The sequence below is a fragment of the Bombina bombina genome, chromosome 4 (genome assembly GCF_027579735.1).
Source record: "Bombina bombina isolate aBomBom1 chromosome 4, aBomBom1.pri, whole genome shotgun sequence".
Lineage (NCBI taxonomy): Eukaryota > Metazoa > Chordata > Amphibia > Anura > Bombinatoridae > Bombina > Bombina bombina.
This window is the reverse complement of record NC_069502.1, coordinates 373,058,329-373,083,231: the sequence shown is the minus strand read 5'-3', so window position 1 is coordinate 373,083,231 and position 24,903 is coordinate 373,058,329. Positions and strand designations below refer to the sequence as shown.

The following is a 24,903-nucleotide window of genomic DNA, read 5'->3' as shown; positions in this document are numbered from 1 at the left end:
CAAAGCTAACCGGGTTTTCACACAGCCATTGCTTGCACCCTCTTTTTTATTTACCATTTTATGCATGTGACTAATTGTCCTCAGCAGAAGAGATAAAACTTTGTTTACTTTAAATGACAATATCAAAGTGTTAAATGAAGCCCAATGGTGGTTTTTTTGTGGAAGGTGGTGCAGGAAAAATGATGAGTATATATATTTCTATCCACTACATTTTAAAAAGTGGATTCTAAAAAATCAGCAAATCCTACACAAATGCTTCAGAAATCAAAACATAACTGTTAATGACGCTAAACACAGCTTGTTTAAAAAAGAAAATTTGTTTAGGTCATTAGTTATTTATGTCACCAGCTATTTAAGGCACTAACTATATTTAACTCGAGTCTGCTTTACAATTGTGAAAATGTTAATGCAAATCTGAATACACTGGCTACCTAGCACGAACGAGGAAATGTTACACAGAAATTACACTTTACAGCTCTGGAGCCTCCCCTTTCTGTACCTCTACCCAAGCAAAGTCTGTCTGGAAAACACTTCAGTTTGCTGTTCTGAACCTTCACCATCATGAATGCTGCCAGCTTTAACTCCTTCCCTCTCTGTGGACTTATACTATTATTATCCTTCCTGCTTCAATCTGTTTTTGTTGCAGTTACATATATATACTTCTCACATGAACACAAACAGGTAATGAGGAACTTGTTTTGCGGTTTCTTGGGCTAAACCTTGGTATAAGTTGTAGCAAGCAACTAACTTATTTTCATTTTTACCCTTTTAATTTTTCTTTTTTTTTTTTAAATCAATCATTTCTATTCTGGTTATAAAAAAGATTTGCAGTTGCACATGCTGTAAACTTGATCTGACTTTGCAACTCTTTACAGATTTAATTTTTTTATTGATTTTGATTTTCTTCATCAATGTCAGGGTTAAAGTCAGTTGTTTTACTGGAAGATCAGGGATGAGTGCTCAGGTGATACCGTTTTGTGTGTCACAGTGTGCATGAAGAAAATACTTTAATTTATTACTGAAAGTGTCTATAATATTTGCTGAGCTAATCTATTTTGGAGAACCAGGAAGAGCCTTGCCCAAAATATTATGCATTATTTCCAATATCAACATAGCATTGCTAATGCAGCTCAGTATTTTTAGGTTTTAAGTTGTAATCATCTAGTACGATATAAAACACTGTACTGTACAGGAACAATGTACAGTAAAATTTGGTTCCTCTTAAAGGGACACTGTAGTCAAAAAGTAATTCCTCCGAGATTAAAAAAAAATGCATCAAAATAAATACATTTTCAATCCTATCATGTTACAAATACTTACAGTTTTTAAGAAAAAGATTGACAAACTTTTCATTTTCTAGCTGTACTCGTTTTCCAATGCGGGTGGACAACTTCAGTTGGAAGATGGCGACAGTTGTACGTGATGCACATGTACAAGACAGTTCAAGATAGCTCAATGTAATGGGTAATGTCGGCATTGGTGCCGCAATCTGCGCATGCAGGAATAGACCAATCCAATTGCGCATGCGTAGGTTGAGGATATCGTATTATAATTATATGCAAAAAGTCGCCTTCCGATTGGAAATTGAGGTATACCATGTACGGCCCATATTTGAGGGCTGGATGAAGTGATGTCATGCGGGTAAAATAAAAGTTTATCTTATTCAGAAATGTAGCATCGTTTGAAGACAAAATAAGGTACATTGGATTGGGTTGATATATGTTATTTAAAATATGTGTTCCGTTTTGAACCGAAAAAGCAAAAGTTAGTAATCATTTAATGTGTTTCAAATGACTTGTTATTGCAACAGCAGAATATTGAATGCATTGGAAATTGCTTCTTTAGGTTTATATTTTTGTATTTAAAAAATCTGTTTTGCTCACTTGACCCTTAACCCATTGTTCTCATGAGTATGTCCATTCAAATGGGCTTAGCCTCCAAGAAGAGCAGACTTATCTCTTTATATACATTAAACCACTTTAATCTATCTTTCCATTTCATATAAAGGGACAGTAAACTCCTTGTAATTACAATACATTTTGTTTTCTTGCTACATAATAACATGTCAGACAAATCTATACATTTTTAAAGCAAATTAAAATCTTGACATCTTGTTTGCTGCAGTTGTTTTTCAAAAGCAAAAAGCTCCATCCATCACTTACCTTATATAGAAGCGCCAATCCAGGCTTTAGCCTGCTGGCAAGAATAGCCATAGTCATTATGTTAGTATAAAGTGTATTGCTTTGCAGTTGTTATCTGCTAAAGACATGTAGCAAGGTTAGCATTGTAAATTCTGCAGTGTGCTTTTTGCAGCTGTGAGAATTAAAAATCCACAATTTTCAGAGCAAAATTATATGTAAAGGGGTAAATAAATAATAAAAGTATACAAGGTGTTTACTGTCCCTTTAATGCTTAAGGAACCCTAAAGTCAGATTTACTTCCATTATAAAAATGTGCACAGTCTTTTCATATGCACAATTTCTAAGGCATCAGCTCCTACTAAGCATGTGCAAGAATTAACAGTATATGCATTTTATGATTGGCTGATGGCTGTCACATTATGCATGAAAATAGATATGCAGGAAAATAGAATTAACTTTGACATTTGTAATAAAAATATATTACTTGTTTGAAATTCTGTGCTTTTGCATTGTGTTTTTATTATGCATTTGTTGTTTATGCAGTTCTGCTGTATGTAATGGTTATTTAAAAACCTTTAATTTCTGCTGCTGCCTCTTGATTCCATAGCTTTTCTATAGAGAATACTACAGTATTCATATTTACAGTATAGTCGGTGGTTTTAACCAACATAAGCAGCCATTTCAAATGATGAAACTTAAAGGGACACTGAACCCAAATTATTTCTTTTGTGATTCAGATAGAACATTCAATTTTAAGCAACTTTCTAATTTACTCCTATTATTATTTTTTCTTCGTTCTTTGCTATCTTTAATTGAAAAAGAAGGCATCTAAGCTTTTTTCTTAGTTCAGTGGAATTTATCCACCAATCAGCAAGGACAACCCAGGTTTTTCACCAAAAATGGGCCGTCATCTAAACTTACATTCTTGCATTTAAAATAATGATACCAAGAGAATAAAGAAAATTTGATAATAGGAGTAAATTAGAAAGTTGCTTAAAATTTCATGCTCTATCTAAATCATGAAAGAAAAAATTTGGGTTCAGTGTCCCTTTAAATTGTAAACAATTTTCTATACTCCAGCAGGTAAAATGTAACATCGGGAACACATTAAAAGGTAGAACTTTTCATCCCCATAGGAAAAATTGGGCTTTTATTGAGGATCTGAAAACCTGTTTGCGAGTGTGGGATAGAGCCAAAAACGTAGAAAAGTTGCCTTTTTGCCCAGAAAAAAGAGCCGAAAAAGCCACAGCCAATAGATTGTGATCGAGACCTACAGACACACACAACACATATATACACACACATATACACACATACGCATAAACACACACACATATACACAAACATATATTAATATATATACACACACGTATACTCACGCAAACACACACACAAATACTCACATATGCACAAACACACACATATACACACATATACACACACAACACGTATACACATACACACATATACACACACATGCAAATACACATACACACAGACACATATGCACAAACACTGAAAACATATACACACACACACATACGCACAAACACACACACATATATACACACAAACGCACACATACATACACACATGCACAGTCACACACACACAACACATACACATATACAAACACATATTCACACACACATATATACATACATACACATAAACACACACACATACAAACACACACATACATACACACACATATACACATGCACACACACACAGTGACGTGGGGTGAGGTCAGAGGCTGGTGAGGCACTTGGTATCCTTTATTTAAAAGCATTCCTTGGTAGGCTCAAGCTGGGAGCTAGCTGCTGATTGGTGGCTGCACATATACGCCTCTAACCATTGGCTTACCATTGTGTTCAGCTAGCTCCCAGTAATGTATTGCTGCTCCTTGAAAAAAGCATACCAAAAGAATGAAGCAAAATATTAATAGAAGTAAATTTAAACACACAAAGGGATACACAGCCACACACGCACACACACACACACACACACACACTGGAATACACAGCTACACACACACACATATGGATACACAGCCACACACAAACACACACAGGGATACACAGCTACACACACAGGGATACACAGCCACACACACAGGGATACACAGCTACACACACACACATATGGATACACAGCCACACACAAACACACACAAGGAAACACAGCTACACACACACATAAGGATACACAGTCACACACAAACACACACAGGGATACACAGCTACACACACACAGGGATACACAGCCACACACACACAGGGATACACAGCTACACACACACATACACACACAGGGGTACACAGCTACACACACACATAGGGATACACAGCTACACACACGCACACACACAGGGATGCACAGCTACACACACACACATAGGGATACACAGCTACACACACACACACAAAGGGATACACAGCTACATACACACACATAGGGATACACATACACACACACAGGAATACACAGCTATGCACACACACAGGGATACACAGCTACACACACACAGGGATACACAGATACACACACACACACAGGGATACACAGCTACACACACAACAAAAGGGGTACACAGCTACACACACAGGAATACACAGCCACACACACAAATATAGGGATACACAGCCACACACACACAGACATAGCTACACACACACAAAGGGATACACAGCTACACACACACACATACAGGGATACACAGCTACACACACACACACACATGGATACACAGCTACACACACACACACACACATGGATACACAGCTACACACACACACACACATGGATACACAGCTACACACACACACACATAGGGATACACAGAAACACACACAGCTACACACACAAAGGGATACACAGCCATACACACACATACAGGGATACACAGCCACACACATACAGGGAGATATACAGGCATTTAGAACAGATAGGCAGAGATCCCAGAGGCAGACCTTTTTTACACTTTCTGCAATGAGATTTTTTTAATGGAAACATTTTCTGCATGTTATTTTAAAATAAAATTCATTTTAAATTAGGCAGTAACACTAAAGCACCAATTCAGTTGCAATGTGTTGATTAACTGGAGAATAAAGCAATTGTAAAAGTTTTATAATATATTGCAGCAGTTGAAAATCGGATTGCAAATTAGCCGCAGACAAAAAAATAATAATTGTAAAATGTCTCTTGAATAAATGTGTTTCCTTTTCTTTTGATCTAGCATAGAAATGTAGTAATAAAAAAGGTGCATTGCTCATAAGAATGTCATTCAGAAAACACACCTTTGCAGACTGGGAAAAGTTAGGGGGCTGAGAGCCAGTCAACACTGCAGAGCCATTCAATACTGCATATTTGACTTCACTTTAAACAGCACTTTGCTGTGGATGCGCTGTGTTAAGGAAAACCTTACACAGTGCTGCCAGAGCAAAGCTCTTTTTGAAGAGAACAGCCTGATGTGGAGCAGTGCTGCAAAGTTTAAGCAGTAATAATTCCTGCATGTGCCCTGTTCTTTCTGCAGACATACTGCATTTTCTGCGATGACATCTCAGATCACTGCATGTTCTGCCTTGGGGGCAGAGATATGAGGCAGACAGTCAAAGAGAGTGGGAGAGTCAGATATGGAGCATAACGAGGAGGTAGAAAGGGCATTAGGGAGACTGGTAGGTAGGGCAAAGGGAGGGTTAGGTAGCTATGTTAATGAGACAAATAGAAAAAACAAAACATATATAGTCAGGACATGAGAGGATAAGATAAAGTATAATGTATGTATTTATATGTAAAGCAAGTGTGGTTATCTTCACAGCTTTCAGCAAACTGGACTAACATGTTCACATCTGCAATTCACTAATTTATACAAATACATGATTATACCAGTCACAACAGTTTCATAACAATATATAATACATGTGCATAAATAAAAGAAACGTATTAAAACTTTGCTAGATATCATTACAATAGTAGTTATCACATCATGTTCCTGCATCTATCACATTTTCATAACATCAACACTGGTACAGAGGATCCAGTTATAAAGAATTCTGTGATAAACTCTTATTTTTGCTAATCTGTCTATCTCGTATTTACAGGTCTTTATGACATGTGAATATTATAATCAACTGTATGCAAACATCCAATGTAAACTAACCACACACACCCTAGAAACCATTGTATTCACCATTTACCTAACAAATAAAGGTTGTATATGTTACACTAAATTAAGCCCTAATAATTACGGCATTGTATTTTTACTTAACAAATATAAAACATGATTGGTAGATAGATGTAGCAAAACAATCATTGTGCGCTCGAAATTATCATTACATATAGAGCAACTCAGCCTTATATACAGCGCCAACTAAATAGTGTTAGATGCTCAGTATCTTGACTTGAAAAGTCCCATTCTGTCTATGAAAGACATATAATAGTATCCTTTATACAACTCCCGTTTGATAATCTCTAATAACCCATCAAGTTACAAACCGCCTGTCACATACAAACACAGCATAATATACCCTGTATTTACTAAATAAATAAAAGTTGCATATATTTAACTTGTCACTCATTACATACTATGGTTCTGCAAATGATATCCCGTTGTCACAATCTGTACAGAAAATGAACCCTCATCAGCGGACACACATGGCCACGTGATCCCTGCCGTTGGTGCTGATGCTATGAGTAGCACCAGCGGTAAGTGATCACAAAGTGAGTTGCCCAGTTGATGGTCATACTGTGAGTTGTCTATGAGTAGCACCAGCGATAAATGATCACAAAGTGAGTTGCCCTGTTGATGGTCATACTGTGAGTTGTCTATGAGTAGCACCAGCGATAAATGATCACAAAGTGAGTTGCCCTGTTGATGGTCACACTGTGAGTTGTCTATGAGTAGCACCAGCAGGAAGTGATCACAATGTGAGTAGCCCCCGCGCTACATGGTCGGTGTTTGCTGCCCCCTTATGCCCCAGCTCTCACCTCTTGATCCGGAAGCCACTCCCGGTCTTGTTCTTGTCCATAGATTAGATTTTCTTTTTAAATTGATTTTTTTTTAAAATTTAAATTGGTACTGTTTCCCCCCCCCCCTTTGCCATGACAGGTGAGGCAGTGCCTCCCCTGCCTCCCCCGACTATTCGTCCCTGACAAACACACACATACATACACACAAACAAATATATATACACACATACACACTCATATACACACATACATACACACACACATATATACACTCACATATACACACACAAGTATTAGTTTTTTTTTAAAGAATGATGTAAAAGCAAGCAATAGTGATCATGAAAGGCTGAGTATAAAGTAGAGTTCTGCTTGCATTAAAAATCACTTAACCTGACATCTAGGCTTTAATAAGCTTGGGTCAATAATACAAAAATGATGTGCTTATCATTGAATTAGAGAATTCCATTTTTGTTTTAGAACGTCCCTTTAAAAAAATGAACCAGTAGTTAGTTACAGTGTGTTGTACTCAGTACTAGGAAATGTGTTGATTCTTGTTCTTTAACATTAAAACACAATTAATATTGGCATGCAGTTAATTAGTATGGCCCAGAGGTACCCAGGCATTAATGAATTGGGATCTACACCTTTGTAAAGTTGGTTAGAGTAATGTACTTTTGTGCATATTGCACACTGAATATTGTATTTCCCTTGTGCTACATTATTGCAAGAATTTATATTACAGAACTTCTTGGAACCAGTTTTCTGTATAAATTATATTGCTGGCAATTGTAGGATGTTTGGAAGCTGCCCATGCCAGGCATAATAAACATAAAAAAAAACATAATAAACAAGTGAGTTTATTGGATTGTTTGTGTACAGCATGCATACCAGGTTTTGTCTTGACTGCTATAACATTTTGCAGTACAACATGAACAACAGGTTTTACTTGAGTATTTGTATTACATATTTGTTAGGTTCTTGGCAAAGTATTAAGTTCGACCAATCAACTTGCTGAACTCATCCAAGTATACAGCAGATCTTAGTTTTGTAGCCCTGATGTAAACATAATTATGTCAGTTAATAATAGTTTCTGCCCTTCTGTTCACAACTAAGATTGCCATCAAACTGATAACTTACTGCTATATCTGGGTTTCTGTGGAATTTTTTCAAAGGGTGGGAAATGATGCAAATCCACTTACTGCTAGTTAGAGTATGTTAGCATATTTGTTAGCGCAGATCAGCACTCTGCGTGTTTGTGGTGTTCTGCTCTCAGTCTTTTTTCTAGAAGGACGAGAGAGAGAGAGAGAGAGAGAGAGAGAGAGAGAGAGAAATAGAGGTTTAACCCACTCGAAATCTAGTATAAAAGTAGAGGGAGTTGACTAAATGGGCATTGATTGCAAAACATTTTCTGGCATGTCTATGAAAGAGCAACAAGATTAAATAACTTTAGCATTAAAAAGCAGTTTGATAATGAAACTAACAGAAGAGACATCTGTGCTCGATACCTTTTGGAGCTTCTGCTTTGTGGACAATATAAGGGTAAATCCCACAGATCTATAGGTGGAATCAGAAACTTCTCTAGAAACATAAAAACAAGAGTTAGTAAGCACAGTAGCCTATTTTTCAGCACAAAACTGTAATATTTTAAAATATATTTCCTTCCATCTTCAATAACAGCAAAAATGTGTTAACTACAAAATAAACAAATTATTTTCTGGGTGTAAAAAAATATTTCCCTGAAGAACATAATGATATATTCAAAGCAAATATTAGCCCTAGAATGATATGTAGATGTATTTTACAAATATATTATTTGTTTAAATATTGAAAATATAAGTGTAATGGTTTATTTTCTATAAAGTGATTTGTGCTGCCATGTTTGAAAAAGTTTTCTATTTATCTCAAACAAAGTTGTGTGGAATCCCTTTCACATTATTCTATGTTTTACACAGCCTTGTTTGTTTATTTAGTCTTATATTTTGGTTTATATCTGTCCTTTCAGCAGGGGAAACAGATAAGTGGCAACTTGAATACAAATATGGCGGCACCTGTTACTTTATAGAAACTCAGTGGAATTTAGAAAGCAAGCAATTTTCAGAGTTAAAATATGAAAAAGGGAATAAAATAAATAATGAAAGTATATTGCAAACGTTTTTAACTACACATATTTATACATTTTTATATTATAATCTCATAATATTTAATATCCATTTAAGCATTATAATGATATAGATTGCACTACTGCATTGGACAGTGTTTAACATCTCAATACTGTTTTGTTTGGGCGTTAATACAATAGAATGTTGCCTCTTTTATAGTTTTGTTTTCTTGTTTTTCAAACTGCACAAACGAAACTGAAAGCTAATTTATTTGTTTGTATGTTAACCTTCTGCAAAATAAATATTTCAGTCAAGAGATGGGATGGGCCCTATCCTGTTTTGTTTCCTTGTTATAGGACAAAGAAAAAACCTATGCATTGTTGGCTTCTCTGGAATTGCCAAGTATCATTGACCTGCCCGTCCTGTGTCACTCTTTGTATTATACTGGAAGTTCCCATGTAGTCAAGTCAAGTATTTTCAAAACCTAATTTTCATAATTATGGATTAAGACATATGATTAAAATGATTACAGGCACCATATGAATCCATTTCAAAGTTTCTTATAGACTGTGTAGTTTGCTTCATGCTTTTTTTCTGCTACGGAAATCTACTTTGTTGTTGCAATACTAACTTATTTACAGGAGTATTAAACCCAAAAGATATTATTTTGTGATTCATACAGCGTTTACTATTTTTAAATAGTTTCCAATTTACTTTATTATCAAATTTGCTTCATTCTCGTAGTATTCTTTGTTGAAGAGATAACTAGGTAGGCGTCCGGAACACTACATGAAAGGAAATAGAATGTCATCTAGTGTTCTTGCAAAACTGCTGCCATATAGTGCTCTAGACATGTGCATGCACCTGAGCCTACCTCCATGCTAATAAAGAAAAAATTGCTAATAGAAGTAAATTAGTAACTTGTTTAAAATTGCATGCTCTATCTGAATCATGAAAAATACATTTTGGGGTTCATGTCCCTTTAATTAATAATAGTTTGCAAATAATGGTATTACAATTACATAAAAAGTATTTACTGCAATGCACCTGGACTGTGAAACTACAGGAATATCATACTTGGACATTTTATGACATGAGAAGCAGATTATTTTCTTTAAAATTTGACCTATTTTTTTAAACATTACCTTTTTTATTATATGCATCTTATATATCTTAAAAACAAAGACAATATGCAGGCAGAAGCTTGTAAGATGCAAGCAGAGAGGGAGATCTAAAGGTCATACAATGGCAGAGCCTCCTTGTATTAATGTCCATGAAGTACACAAATTAAGATATAAAACGCCTAGAAAATGTGTGCTCAGTTCCTGTCACCTTTGGGTAACCTAAAGCCCAGAAGCCCTCTACTTCTTTTGTATAGTTTCAGTTTTTAAATCTAATATTACTCCATTGTAATCCCCCATTTACAACACACTATTTTCTTTATCTGCAATTGACTTATTCCTGCCATAGGGGAGGATGCACTTTTGGTTTAATAATCTGTGAAACTGATTAGGTGCATTAGTAATTAAAAACAACTGTATTGGCAATGTTATGGCTGTTTCACTTTCTTTTCTTTGTCCTAGAATCGAGAAAAGCCCTGATGAATCAATTCTGAAATTCCTGATCTTAAAGTGAATGTAAAGTTTGCGGAATGAGTGCCCGGGTTTTTAAAAATCCTATTAAAAACAGGGGCACTTTCATTCATCAAACTTTACATTTCACTGGTTTTGTTAAAATACTTACCTTTCTCCAACATAGGTGTGTCCGGTCCACGGCGTCATCCTTACTTGTGGGATATTCTCTTCCCCAACAGGAAATGGCAAAGAGCCCAGCAAAGCTGGTCACATGATCCCTCCTAGGCTCCGCCTACCCCAGTCATTCTCTTTGCCGTTGTACAGGCAACATCTCCACGGAGATGGCTTAGAGTTTTTTAGTGTTTAACTGTAGTTTTTATTATTCAATCAAGAGTTTGTTATTTTAAAATAGTGCTGGTATGTACTATTTACTCTGAAACAGAAAAGAGATGAAGATTTCTGTTTGTAAGAGGAAAATGATTTTAGCAACCGTTACTAAAATCCATGGCTGTTCCACACAGGACTGTTGAGAGGAATTAACTTCAGTTGGGGGAACAGTGAGCAGTCTTTTGCTGCTTGAGGTATGACACATTCTAACAAGACGATGTAATGCTGGAAGCTGTCATTTTCCCTATGGGATCCGGTAAGCCATTTTTATTGAGACAGTAAATAAGGGCTTCACAAGGGCTTATTAAGACTGTAGACATTTTCTGGGCTAAATCGATTCATATATTACACATATTTAGCCTTGAGGAATCATTTAATCTGGGTATTTTGGTAAAATAATATCGGCAGGCACTGTTTTAGACACCTTATTCTTTAGGGGCTTTCCCTAATCATAGGCAGAGCCTCATTTTCGCGCCGGTATTGCGCACTTGTTTTTGAGAGGCATGACATGCAGTCGCATGTGTGAGGAGCTCTGATACATAGAAAAGACTTTCTGAAGGCGTCATTTGGTATCGTATTCCCCTTTGGGCTTGGTTGGGTCTCAGCAAAGCAGATACCAGGGACTGTAAAGGGGTTAAAGTTAAAAACGGCTCCGGTTCCGTTATTTTAAGGGTTAAAGCTTCCAAATTTGGTGTGCAATACTTTTAAGGCTTTAAGACACTGTGGTGAAATTTTGGTGAATTTTGAACAATTCCTTCATACTTTTTCGCAATTGCAGTAATAAAGTGTGTTCAGTTTAAAATTTAAAGTGACAGTAACGGTTTTATTTTAAAACGTTTTTTGTACTTTGTTATCAAGTTTATGCCTGTTTAACATGTCTGAACTACCAGATAGACTGTGTTCTGAATGTGGGGAAGCCAGGGTTCCTTCTCATTTAAATAAATGTGATTTATGTGACACTGAAAATGATGCCCAAGATGATTCCTCAAGTGAGGGGAGTAAGCATGGTACTGCATCATTCCCTCCTTCGTCTACACGAGTCTTGCCCACTCAGGAGGCCCCTAGTACATCTAGCGCGCCAATACTCCTTACTATGCAACAATTAACGGCTGTAATGGATAATTCTATCAAAAACATTTTAGCCAAAATGCCCACTTATCAGCGTAAGCGCGACTGCTCTGTTTTAGATACTGAAGAGCATGAGGACGCTGATGATAATGGTTCTGAAATGCCCCTACACCAGTCTGAGGGGGCCAGGGAGGTTTTGTCTGAGAAAGAAATTTCAGATTCAGGGAAAATTTCTCAACAAGCTGAACCCGATGTGATTACATTTAAATTTAAGTTGGAACATCTCCGCGCTCTGCTTAAGGAGGTATTATCCACTCTGGATGATTGTGAGAATTTGATCATCCCAGAGAAACTATGTAAAATGGACAAGTTCCTAGAGGTCCCGGGGCTCCCAGAAGCTTTTCCTATACCCAAGCGGGTGGCGGACATTGTAAATAAAGAATGGGAAAGGCCCGGTATACCTTTCGTCCCTCCCCCCATATTTAAAAAATTGTTTCCTATGGTCGACCCCAGAAAGGACTTATGGCAGACAGTCCCCAAGGTCGAGGGAGCGGTTTCTACTTTAAACAAACGCACCACTATACCCATAGAAGATAGTTGTGCTTTCAAAGATCCTATGGATAAAAAATTAGAAGGTTTGCTTAAAAAGATGTTTGTTCAGCAGGGTTACCTTCTACAACCAATTTCATGCATTGTCCCTGTCACTACAGCCGCGTGTTTCTGGTTCGATGAGCTAGTAAAGGCGATCGATAGTGATTCTCCTCCTTATGAGGAGATTATGGACAGAATCCGTGCTCTCAAATTGGCTAATTCTTTCACCCTAGACGCCACTTTGCAATTGGCTAGGTTAGCGGCAAAGAATTCTGGGTTTGCTATTGTGGCGCGCAGAGCGCTTTGGTTGAAATCTTGGTCAGCTGATGCGTCTTCCAAGAACAAACTCCTTAACATTCCTTTCAAGGGGAAAACGCTGTTTGGCCCTGACTTGAAAGAGATTATCTCTGATATCACTGGGGGTAAGGGCCACGCCCTTCCTCAGGATAGGTCTTTCAAGGCCAAAAATAAACCTAATTTTCGTCCCTTTCGTAGAAACGGACCAGCCCCAAGTGCTACGTCCTCTAAGCAAGAGGGTAATACTTCTCAAGCCAAGCCAGCCTGGAGACCAATGCAAGGCTGGAACAAGGGAAAGCAGGCCAAGAAACCTGCCACTGCTACCAAGACAGCATGAAATGTTGGCCCCCGATCCGGGACCGGATCTGGTGGGGGGCAGACTCTCTCTCTTCGCTCAGGCTTGGGCAAGAGATGTTCTGGATCCTTGGGCACTAGAAATAGTCTCCCAAGGTTATCTTCTGGAATTCAAGGGGCTTCCCCCAAGGGGGAGGTTCCACAGGTCTCAATTGTCTTCGGACCACATAAAAAGACAGGCATTCTTACATTGTGTAGAAGACCTGTTAAAAATGGGAGTGATTCATCCTGTTCCATTAGGAGAACAAGGGATGGGGTTCTACTCCAATCTGTTCATAGTTCCCAAAAAAGAGGGAACGTTCAGACCAATCTTAGATCTCAAGATCTTAAACAAGTTTCTCAAGGTTCCATCGTTCAAAATGGAAACCATTCGAACAATTCTTCCTTCCATCCAGGAAGGTCAATTCATTCACGGTGGATTTAAAGGATGCGTATCTACATATTCCTATCCACAAGGAACATCATCGGTTCCTAAGGTTCGCATTCCTGGACAAGCATTACCAGTTCGTGGCGCTTCCTTTCGGATTAGCCACTGCTCCAAGGATTTTCACAAAGGTACTAGGGTCCCTTCTAGCGGTGCTAAGACCAAGGGGCATTGCAGTAGTACCTTACTTGGACGACATTCTGATTCAAGCGTCGTCCCTTCCTCAAGCAAAGGCTCACACGGACATAGTCCTGGCCTTTCTCAGATCTCACGGATGGAAAGTGAACGTGGAAAAGAGTTCTCTATCTCCGTTGACAAGGGTTCCCTTCTTGGGAACAATAATAGACTCCTTAGAAATGAGGATTTTTCTGACAGAGGCCAGAAAAACAAAACTTCTAAACTCTTGTCGGACACTTCATTCCGTTCCTCTTCCTTCCATAGCGCAGTGCATGGAAGTAATAGGTTTGATGGTAGCGGCAATGGACATAGTTCCTTTTGCGCGCATTCATCTAAGACCATTACAACTGTGCATGCTCAGTCAGTGGAATGGGGGACTATACAGACTTGTCTCCGAAGATACAAGTAAATCAGAGGACCAGAGACTCACTCCGTTGGTGGCTGTCCCTGGACAACCTGTCACAAGGGATGACCTTCCGCAGACCAGAGTGGGTCATTGTCACGACCGACGCCAGTCTGATGGGCTGGGGCGCGGTCTGGGGATCCCTGAAAGCTCAGGGTCTTTGGTCTCGGGAAGAATCTCTTCTACCGATAAATATTCTGGAACTGAGAGCGATATTCAATGCTCTCAAGGCTTGGCCTCAGCTAGCGAAGGCCAAGTTCATACGGTTTCAATCAGACAACATGACGACTGTTGCGTACATCAACCATCAGGGGGGAACAAGGAGTTCCCTGGCGATGGAAGAAGTGACCAAAATCATTCAATGGGCGGAGACTCACTCCTGCCACCTGTCTGCAATCCACATCCCAGGAGTGGAAAATTGGGAAGCGGATTTTCTGAGTCGTCAGACATTACATCCGGGGGAGTGGGAACTCCATCCGGAAATCTTTGCCCAAATTACTCAACTGTGGGGCATTCCAGACATGGATCTGATGGCCTCTCGTCAGAACTTCAAGGTTCCTTGCTACGGGTCCAGATCCAGGGATCCCAAGGCGACTCTAGTAGATGCACTAGTAGCACCTTGGACCTTCAAACTAGCTTATGTATTCCCGCCGTTTCCTCTCATCCCCAGGCTGGTAGCCAGGATCCATCAGGAGAGGGCGTCGGTGATCTTGATAGCTCCTGCGTGGCCACGCAGGACTTGGTATGCAGATCTGGTGAATATGTCATCGGCTCCACCATGGAAGCTACCTTTGAGATGAGACCTTCTTGTTCAAGGTCCGTTCGAACATCCGAATCTGGTCTCACTCCAGCTGACTGCTTGGAGATTGAACGCTTGATCTTATCAAAACGAGGGTTCTCAGATTCTGTTATTGATACTCTTGTTCAGGCCAGAAAGCCTGTAACTAGAAAAATTTACCACTAAATATGGAAAAAATATATCTGTTGGTGTGAATCTAAAGGATTCCCTTGGGACAAGGTAAAGATTCCTAAGATTCTATCCTTTCTTCAAGAAGGATTGGAGAAAGGATTATCTGCAAGTTCCTTGAAGGGACAGATTTCTGCCTTGTCTGTGTTACTCCACAAAAAACTGGCAGCTGTGCCAGATGTTCAAGCCTTTGTTCAGGCTCTGGTTAGAATTAAGCCTGTTTACAAACCTTTGACTCCCCCTTGGAGTCTCAACTTAGTTCTTTCAGTTCTTCAGGGGGTTCCGTTTGAACCCTTACATTCCGTTGATATTAAGTTATTATCTTGGAAAGTTTTGTTTTTGGTTGCAATTTCTTCTGCCAGAAGAGTTTCAGAATTATCTGCTCTGCAGTGTTCTCCTCCTTATCTGGTGTTCCATGCAGATAAGGTGGTTTTACGTACTAAACCTGGTTTTCTTCCAAAAGTTGTTTCTAACAAAAACATTAACCAGGAGATAGTCGTGCCTTCTTTGTGTCCGAAACCAGTTTCGAAGAAGGAACGTTTGTTGCACAATTTGGATGTTGTTCGCGCTCTAAAATTCTATTTAGATGCTACAAAGGATTTTAGACAAACATCTTCCTTGTTTGTTGTTTATTCTGGTAAAAGGAGAGGTCAAAAAGCAACTTCTACCTCTCTCTCTTTTTGGATTAAAAGCATCATCAGATTGGCTTACGAGACTGCCGGACGGCTCATTCCACTAGGGCTGTGGCTTCCACATGGGCCTTCAAGAACGAGGCTTCTGTTGATCAGATATGTAGGGCAGCGACTTGGTCTTCACTGCACACTTTTACCAAATTTTACAAGTTTGATACTTTTGCTTCTTCTGAGGCTGTTTTTGGGAGAAAGGTTTTGCAAGCCGTGGTGCCTTCCATTTAGGTGACCTGATTTGCTCCCTCCCTTCATCCGTGTCCTAAAGCTTTGGTATTGGTTCCCACAAGTAAGGATGACGCCGTGGACCGGACACACCTATGTTGGAGAAAACAGAATTTATGTTTACCTGATAAATTACTTTCTCCAACGGTGTGTCCGGTCCACGGCCCGCCCTGGTTTTTTAATCAGGTCTGATAATTTATTTTCTTTAACTACAGTCACCACGGTATCATATGGTTTCTCCTATGCTAATATTCCTCCTTAACGTCGGTCGAATGACTGGGGTAGGCGGAGCCTAGGAGGGATCATGTGACCAGCTTTGCTGGGCTCTTTGCCATTTCCTGTTGGGGAAGAGAATATCCCACAAGTAAGGATGACGCCGTGGACCGGACACACCGTTGGAGAAAGTAATTTATCAGGTAAACATAAATTCTGTTTTTCTTCTTGAAAGTCGCTCCAATGCTTCTCCAGCCCGTCGCAAGCCTCTTCATATGTCAGCAATGACGATTCCAGCATCCTCCTATCACGGCTTCCCCCCAGGGGTATCATTGCCTAAAGCAATGCCATGATTGGAGGAAGGCACGGATCGTCATTTCTGATGCCCTTGTCTGCCCCAGCTCTCGTGTTGGGCAGCAATCCGTTACTGGAATTTAATATTGCACACAAGCGCTATTTTGCACTCATGTGACATCCCGCCCCCTGCCCGCGCAAAGCCAATCACACAGGGGGGGCAGAAGCTGTAAATCTCCCTGGTCTGACGAGACCGGGGAGATTTAATCTCTCCACCTAAGAGGTGGAGAAGAGGATAGGGAAGCAGCGGTCCACTGACGACGACCACTGCTTGATAAATACTGACTGCAGGCTCTCTTGAACCTGCAGTCATAGGGAGGAGAAGGGCTTGATAAATTGAGCCTTTAAATGCATGAAAGATAGCAAAGATTTAGCCACACTCTTTGTAGTTTTTTTTAATTTTTTTTTTTTTTTTGAGGTTAAAGGGACAGTATACACTCATTTTCATATAACTGCATGTAATAGACACTACTATAAAGAATAAGATGCACAGATACTGAAAAATCCAGTATAAAACTGTTTAAAAACTTACTTAGAAGCTGTCAGTTTGGCTCTGTTGAAAAGGTAGCTGGAAAGCCCACTGCAAGTGACAAATAAGACACTCCCCCCCCTCCCCCTTCTTTTGCATATGAAAAGACCCTTTACACAAACAGGAGCAAGCTGGAGTAGGTAGTCGAGCGTATTCACATAAAACTTTGGGGCTTGGTTAGGAGTCTGAAAATCAGAGCAATGTTATTTAAAAATAAGCAAAACTATACATTAATTTAAAAAAAAAACTTTATGGGCTATATAAATAGATTATCTACAAAACATTTATGCAAAGAAAAAATGAGTGTATAATGTCCCTTTAAGGTCACGATACAACATAAATAAATATAGGAGAAAAGAATCACAATATGCACATCATGAAGAACACATAGTTGTTTCTGTTGCATCACAGAAAAATATAAACCTGCAGGAAAAAATAATTTTAACCTCACTTTTTCTATTTTTTCCCTAGCTTCATAATATTTGTGCAACAATCAAAAAGGATCAACCTCAGCACTGTCAATATAGGCATAAAACAAAGTCATATAAGAAAGGCTCTGGATTTGAGCAATATTCTGCGTTAACGACAACTGGTCTGTATAGAGGGAACATGTGTGAGTGTAACTCGGCTCTTACCCGTGTCTTCCTTCTTCTGCGTCTCGGTTGCTTTGGTCGGTCCTAAGGAGAGTCGCTAGGTGGGTCCGCTTTTGATTCAGGTATCCGTTCTGCACCTCTGTGTCAAGCACCTTTGCTCACTGTGCACACCCGCTCGTCTCCCTCTTTCAACCAGCAACCGCTGATGACGTCTTTAAGCACTGTAAGTGTCCCTCTCACCCCGTTGTCTGTATGCAGCAAATCCTTCTGTAGCCTTTTAGGTCTGTATTGGATAACAGAAATACCGTGCTCACTTCGCCCCAGATCCAAGATAAAGTTTAAAGAAAACAAGGAGCACCGGTCCATCCAATGGTGTAATAAAACTTAGCTTTTATTCAAGGAGTTGAACAGCTTAAAAAGTTACATACAAAGTCAGAAACCACCAGTCAGTGGCATATGCAGTGTCCTTATGGCTAACATGTTTCGGCAATAGCCATAATCATAGCATAATGAGAACACAGCTTTCACAAACCTTTAAAAGACCTTCTCTTTCTTGATAGGTTAATTAAAACATTGAACCCTGCTCACTGATTGCTTGGTTTTCAAGCTACCTTCCCTAAAAAATCCACGTCTCATTAAGGAGCATATGTTTGTTCATTTAACCCCTTACCATACTCATAGGCGGGGTGAGTAAACACTTGTGACATCTAATTTGATAACTAATGTTTTAAATGATACAAACAAATAGCTCCTTAATTACATGGCTCTCCATAGAAATGGACAAAGTTAAATGTAATATTCTGTTGCACATATTATTAACATTGGATAACAACTATTAAATTTATTCAGATTTGAAAAGATTGATTACGGTGCAAAACATAAACTTTCATAACTTATTGCTACACATCATAAAAGTCATATCCTCTACAGTACATTTAGAGACAAAATCCTGTACATATTATCATATTGGTCCTATCTATGGGAAAAAAGAATATATAAACATCAACAGGAGTAAATATAAAGATAAGCACATAGGTAAATCTTATGCTATTGTGCATACTATGAACATTGAATAACAGCTATTAAGCTAGTTTGGCTTGAAAGAGATCAATTCTGATATTGAACAAGAAATTTTGTATTGCATCGTGTACCTGCAAAACATGCATGTCTTAATCTTTACAGTGTATTTAAAGATACAATTCACTATACAGTATCATAATGTTAGTGTTCTCTTAGGGCTAGACACATCTGAGAGCATTCACAAACATGAAAATAGAATTTTTTTTTAATAATAATAAATAAACACATAGGTAAATCTGTGCATCTGAGCAACCTCAGTGCAAGCTGTAAACATTTAACTAGTTTCTATATAGCAATTCTATCTTGTCTATTGTCAAATGATACATAAATCTAAATATAAACTTTAACATTTGAATTCATACTTTCAATGCCAGAAATTTATTACATCAAATTGTGAGTGTAACCCTTGTGGAATTCTCGTTTTAAGCTTGTGTATCCAAAAAACTTCTCTAAGTGCTAGTCTAGAGTCTCTAGATGAACATCTCTTGCTATATACTTTTTCAATGATATTCCATTTCATGGACTCTGATCTTTTTGAGTGATATTCTTTGAAATGTTGTACTAACGGTGTGGTTAACACACCATTTTTTATATTAGTAGCATGTTCTCTAATCCTCTCACGCACCTCACGTGAGGTAAGCCCTACATACTGTATATCACATAATGTACAGGTCAACAGATATACTGAATATACATCTCTACAATTGTGACACATATTGTGTTTAAACCATTTAGAGCATCTAAAACTATCTCCTGATAGAAACTCGCATGCTCGACAGTTTGTATTGCTGCAATGATATGTGCCTCTGAATCTGAGCCATGTTCAGTTTTACTTGTGGGTAATCTAGTAGGGGCTATGTGATTGCCTATTGACATCCCTTTCTTAAATGTAAATCTGAATCCCTGTCGTGCTATTCCTATCAATTTCTCATCAGCTTGCAACAAAGGTGTATGTTTGTTTATAATGTTGCATATTTCATGGAATTGGTTACTGTAAGTTGTAACAAACGTAACCTTTTCTTGTGACTTAATTGTTTTAATCTTGTCTTTGAGAAGATCATTCCTATTGATTTTGTCTACTGTTAATTTGGCCTTTTTTATGATATTCTTTGAATATCCACGACTTTTTAATTTGTTTGTCAATAATTCAGAATGTGTGTTGTATGACTCTTCTGTGCTGCAATTACGCTTGAGTTTAATAAATTGCCCTTAAAACAATTAAGTCACAAGAAAAGGTTACGTTTGTTACAACTTACAGTAACCAATTCCATGAAATATGCAACATTATAAACAAACATACACCTTTGTTGCAAGCTGATGAGAAATTGATAGGAATAGCACGACAGGGATTCAGATTTACATTTAAGAAAGGGATGTCAATAGGCAATCACATAGCCCCTACTAGATTACCCACAAGTAAAACTGAACATGGCTCAGATTCAGAGGCACATATCGTTGCAGCAATACAAACTGTCGAGCATGCGAGTTTCTATCAGGAGATGGTTTTAGATGCTCTGCAACAGGAGAATGGTTTAAACACAATATGTGTCACAATTGTAGAGATGTATATTCAGTATATCTGTTGACCTGTACATTATGTGATATACAGTATGTAGGGCTTACCTCACGTGAGGTGCGTGAGAGGATTAGAGAACATGCTACTAATATAAAAAATGGTGTGTTAACCACACCGTTAGTACAACATTTCAAAGAATATCACTCAAAAAGATCAGAGTCCATGAAATGGAATATCATTGAAAAAGTATATAGCAAGAGATGTTCAGCTAGAGACTCTAGATTTGCACTTAGAGAAGTTTTTTGGATACACAAGCTTAAAACGAGAATTCCACAAGGGTTACACTCACAATTTGATGTAATAAATATCTGGCATTGAAAGTATGAATTCAAATGTTAAAGTTTATATTTATATTTATGTATCATTTGACAATAGACAATATAGAATTGCTATATAGAAACTAGTTAAATGTTTACAGCTTGCACTGAGGTTGCTCAGATGCAGATTTACCTATGTGTTTATTTTCAAATTTAATTTTTTTTTCTATTTTCATGTTTGTGAATGCTCTCGATTGTGTCTAGCCCTAAGAGAACACTAACATTATGATACTGTATAGTGAATTGTATCTTTAAATACACTGTAAAGATTAAGACATGCATGTTTTGCAGGTACACAATACGATATGAAATTTCTTGTTCAGTATCAGAATTGATCTCTTTCAAGCCAAACTAGCTTAATAACTGTTATTCAAGGTTCATAGTATGCACAATAGCATATGATTTACCTATGTGCTTATCTTTATATTTACTCCTGTTGATGTTTATATATTCTTTTTGCCCATAGATAGGACCAATATGATAATATGTACAGGATTTTGTCTCTAAATGTACTGTAGAGGTTATGACTTTTATGATGTGTAGCAATAAGTTATGAAAGTTTATGTTTTGCACCGTAATCAATCTTTTCAAATCTGAATAAATTTAATAGTTGTTATCCAATGTTAATAATATGTGCAACAGAATATTTCATTTAACTTTGTCCATTTCTATGGAGAGCCATGAAATTAAGGAGCTATTTGTTTGTATCATTTAAAATATTAGTAAACTAATTAGATGTTACAAATGTTTATTCACCCCGCCTATGAGTATGGTAAGGGGTTAAATGATTAAACATATGCTCCAGGTCAAGTAGTTTTATAGCCGTCCGTGTCTATTTTTAGTGCGTACCGGTGTAAAGCAGGAGAAGTATAAGACAGACACGTGTATATAGAAAAGTGTTAGGCGGGTAGTTGGGCTAAAGGGGGTACTGCAAAAGAGGATTTTATGATGGACTGTAAGGGATTCCTCTAGAGGAAACATTGGTGAGTAATACCCTTCATATTGGACCTAAACATTTGCACACAGAGTGATAGGTAACACGACTTTCACTCAAGATACTTAGAAGCTTTAACCTAATAGAGCATAAGGAAGAGTAGATGCAGGTGTACCTCATTTTACATTTTAAAATAATGAAGGCAGCATAAGATATCTGGCAGAAAACAAACAGACTGAACTATGGAAATAAAGAAGGGCTAAACAGCCTAATGGAATAATAACCCGGAGCATCAAGTCAATGACGATCATAGGGGTAAGGGCAGGTCTGTAATAAAGCACAAAGTACTCAGGATTAGGCACTCAGTATATGCTGATATTTATTTAGATGGGTACATAATATATATATAAAATATAATAACTAACATAATAACATAGTAACTAGGATCTTTAAATATGGATTAGAATGACAAAGTGTGCGTATAAACCTTATTGCAGTATAGAACTAGCTAAACATTTTCCACAGTGAGAAGATATATGCCCATGGGCTATTTTGCCACTATACAAACATTTAGTCAGCCATATACAGAATGAACTTGGGCTTCTAAGTTTAAATGTAAGGAACATAGTCAGGACAGGGTAGCGAATATCAAATAAGAGACTCATAAAGCATAAAAGTGTGGAGCCGCAGAAGTCCAACATTGGTTGTTATCAAGAGAGTGCCACATGCTATTTGTATATAAATATGAGGAAGTACTGTGGCTTAATGTAAGTTTAAGCATCGTATGGAAAAACAGTTTAATATTATCTGAGCAACCACAGATCACATGAAATAAAATAAGCCATTCTAGGTATATATCATCATGTCCTGGAGCATGAGATTAACATAACTGTCCCAGATTGAGTGTTCTCAGCATATGCCAAGCCAGGAGAGCATTCTCTAACCCCTGGTTTCTCAACAGCTGGGCCGTGGCCCAGTACCGGGCCGTGATAGCCCTGCTGGTGGGCCCTGACCTGTTATGCCCCCACTGCACACTCTTACCCCACTGCAAACCAGGTGCAGACTGAGACCAATCAAGGCCCCAGGAACACTGTCTCACACTGACCAAAATGTATTAAATTGTATGCAAATGTACATGGTAGCCTTCCTGCCCTGCCCCCAACAGGCCCCTCATCCTACAGAGCCAGGACCCAAACATTAAGGGCCAGAGAAAGGGCACCCAACCTCCAGGACCAGACCCCACACTCCATGGCCCTCACAGCGACAGACCCCTGCCAGGGCCCCCACTAAACCCACACTTATTTGCTTAGTTACTGATAGGGCAACTGAAAACTCCAGCTTAAGGAATGCACCAAGATCCGTGGAGATACCATTTGTGGGCCCCCCTACTTGCTGGTCCCTCGGCCCAAGTCCTATTTGCCTGGCTGATCAGCCTGCCCCTGCTGCTCACTATATACAGATAAATAAATATATATATATATATATATATATATATATATATATATATATATATATATATATATATGTGTATATATAAATATATATATAAATAAACTACTGGGCCCCGGACATGTCTAGCTAAAATTTACCGGGCCTTGAGGTCACTTTGGTTGAGAACCACTGCTCTAACCGATACCGGATCTGTAGTGATGGTATGCCGTCATAATCTTCTCCAGTCAACTAATCCTAAGGCCAAAAATGACCTCCAGTTTTCCAGAGCCCCGAGGTAAGTGGGTAGTTTTCTTCTCCCACACTATATCATTCACTTTTCTGGTCAATCCTGTCAATGCCGGCGCATATTCTGTCCCATAAGCTAGTCCTGGTGCAGTATCTTGAGTATACCTCATAGAAGACACTGCCGGTGGATCGTGAGTCAGGGCCTGCGATGGTAGCTTATCTGCTAACCACGATGCAACACCATCTGGGGACTGTGGAGTAGCAACATCAGAGTGCTTAGGTAAAGACAGGTTCTGAGCTTGCGCAGGTGTGATGAGTGGAATACTGGGGCAGCCAGCGCCCCAGTCGCTGCCCAAATCCAGTGATCCTCCGCTTGCTATTGTAGCTAGGTGGGGCTCTATATCTGTATATGGTGACTCGTTTACCTCTAAGTTCTCCAGAGGGATCTGCGTTGCTAGAATTTTGCGCAGCCCTGATTCCAATGCAGCAAAATGTCTCCGTAAGTGTGAGTGAGCTTCTTGTTCCCATTCTTTAAAGGGATCCATGGTCACTGCCAGATTACTTCAATTCTGGTCCGTAGGAAAGCAAATGTACTCACAACCACGATGGTGTAAGATTAAAAAAAAGATGGCCGTCGTGAATACTGTCTCAGAGCAGGGTACAGGTCTCGTTGTAGTGTCGTATTATTTACCCATGTGTATAGAAAGCTTCAAATGCAAGGGCACATGCCAGCAATGTTTCTCAAGTATTGCTAGTGAGTTAAATCAGACAGGGATTGCTGACATAGATGATTTTAAAAGGTTCTTTGCAGGAGCAACATGAATATGCGGACATTCCTGTGTGTGGCTGACTCCGCCCCGTAGGTTTTCTATTTTAATGCATCAGGTTCTACTAAAAAGTTAATGCTATTAGATAGATGTTTAAAAGTACATACATTTTTGAATATGTGATTGATAAAAAAAGGATTTTTTGGGAATGGGTATTCCAAGTCAAAATTAAACTTTCATTATTCAGGCAGAGCATGCAATTTTAAGACACATTTCATAAAACTTCTATTATGAAATGTTCTTTGTTCTCTTGGTATCCTTATTGAAAAGCATACCTAGGTAGGCTAAGGAACAGAATTGCATTACTCAGAGCTAGCTGTTGTCTATGCACTTATGCTTTTTCCACTAGCTCCCAGTAGGGCATTGCAGCACTGGAGACAACTTTAACTAGTTGTGGAAGCACTTTGTAGGGGTTAAACACATGGTTATATGCTTTGCT

At 38.5% G+C, this 24,903-nt stretch overlaps 1 protein-coding gene across 1 annotated transcript in view; it reads left to right on the top strand.

The window, feature by feature from the left end:
* The first annotated feature begins 507 nt into the window (after positions 1-507).
* The window catches only part of TNFSF10 (TNF superfamily member 10), a 47,334-nt gene continuing 22,938 nt past the window's right edge, over positions 508-24,903 (top strand). The window contains exon 1 of the mRNA XM_053710142.1: positions 508-681. Within this exon, the coding sequence (XP_053566117.1) occupies positions 562-681 (120 nt within the window). The 5' untranslated portion in view covers positions 508-561. The remainder of the gene's footprint in view (positions 682-24,903) is intronic.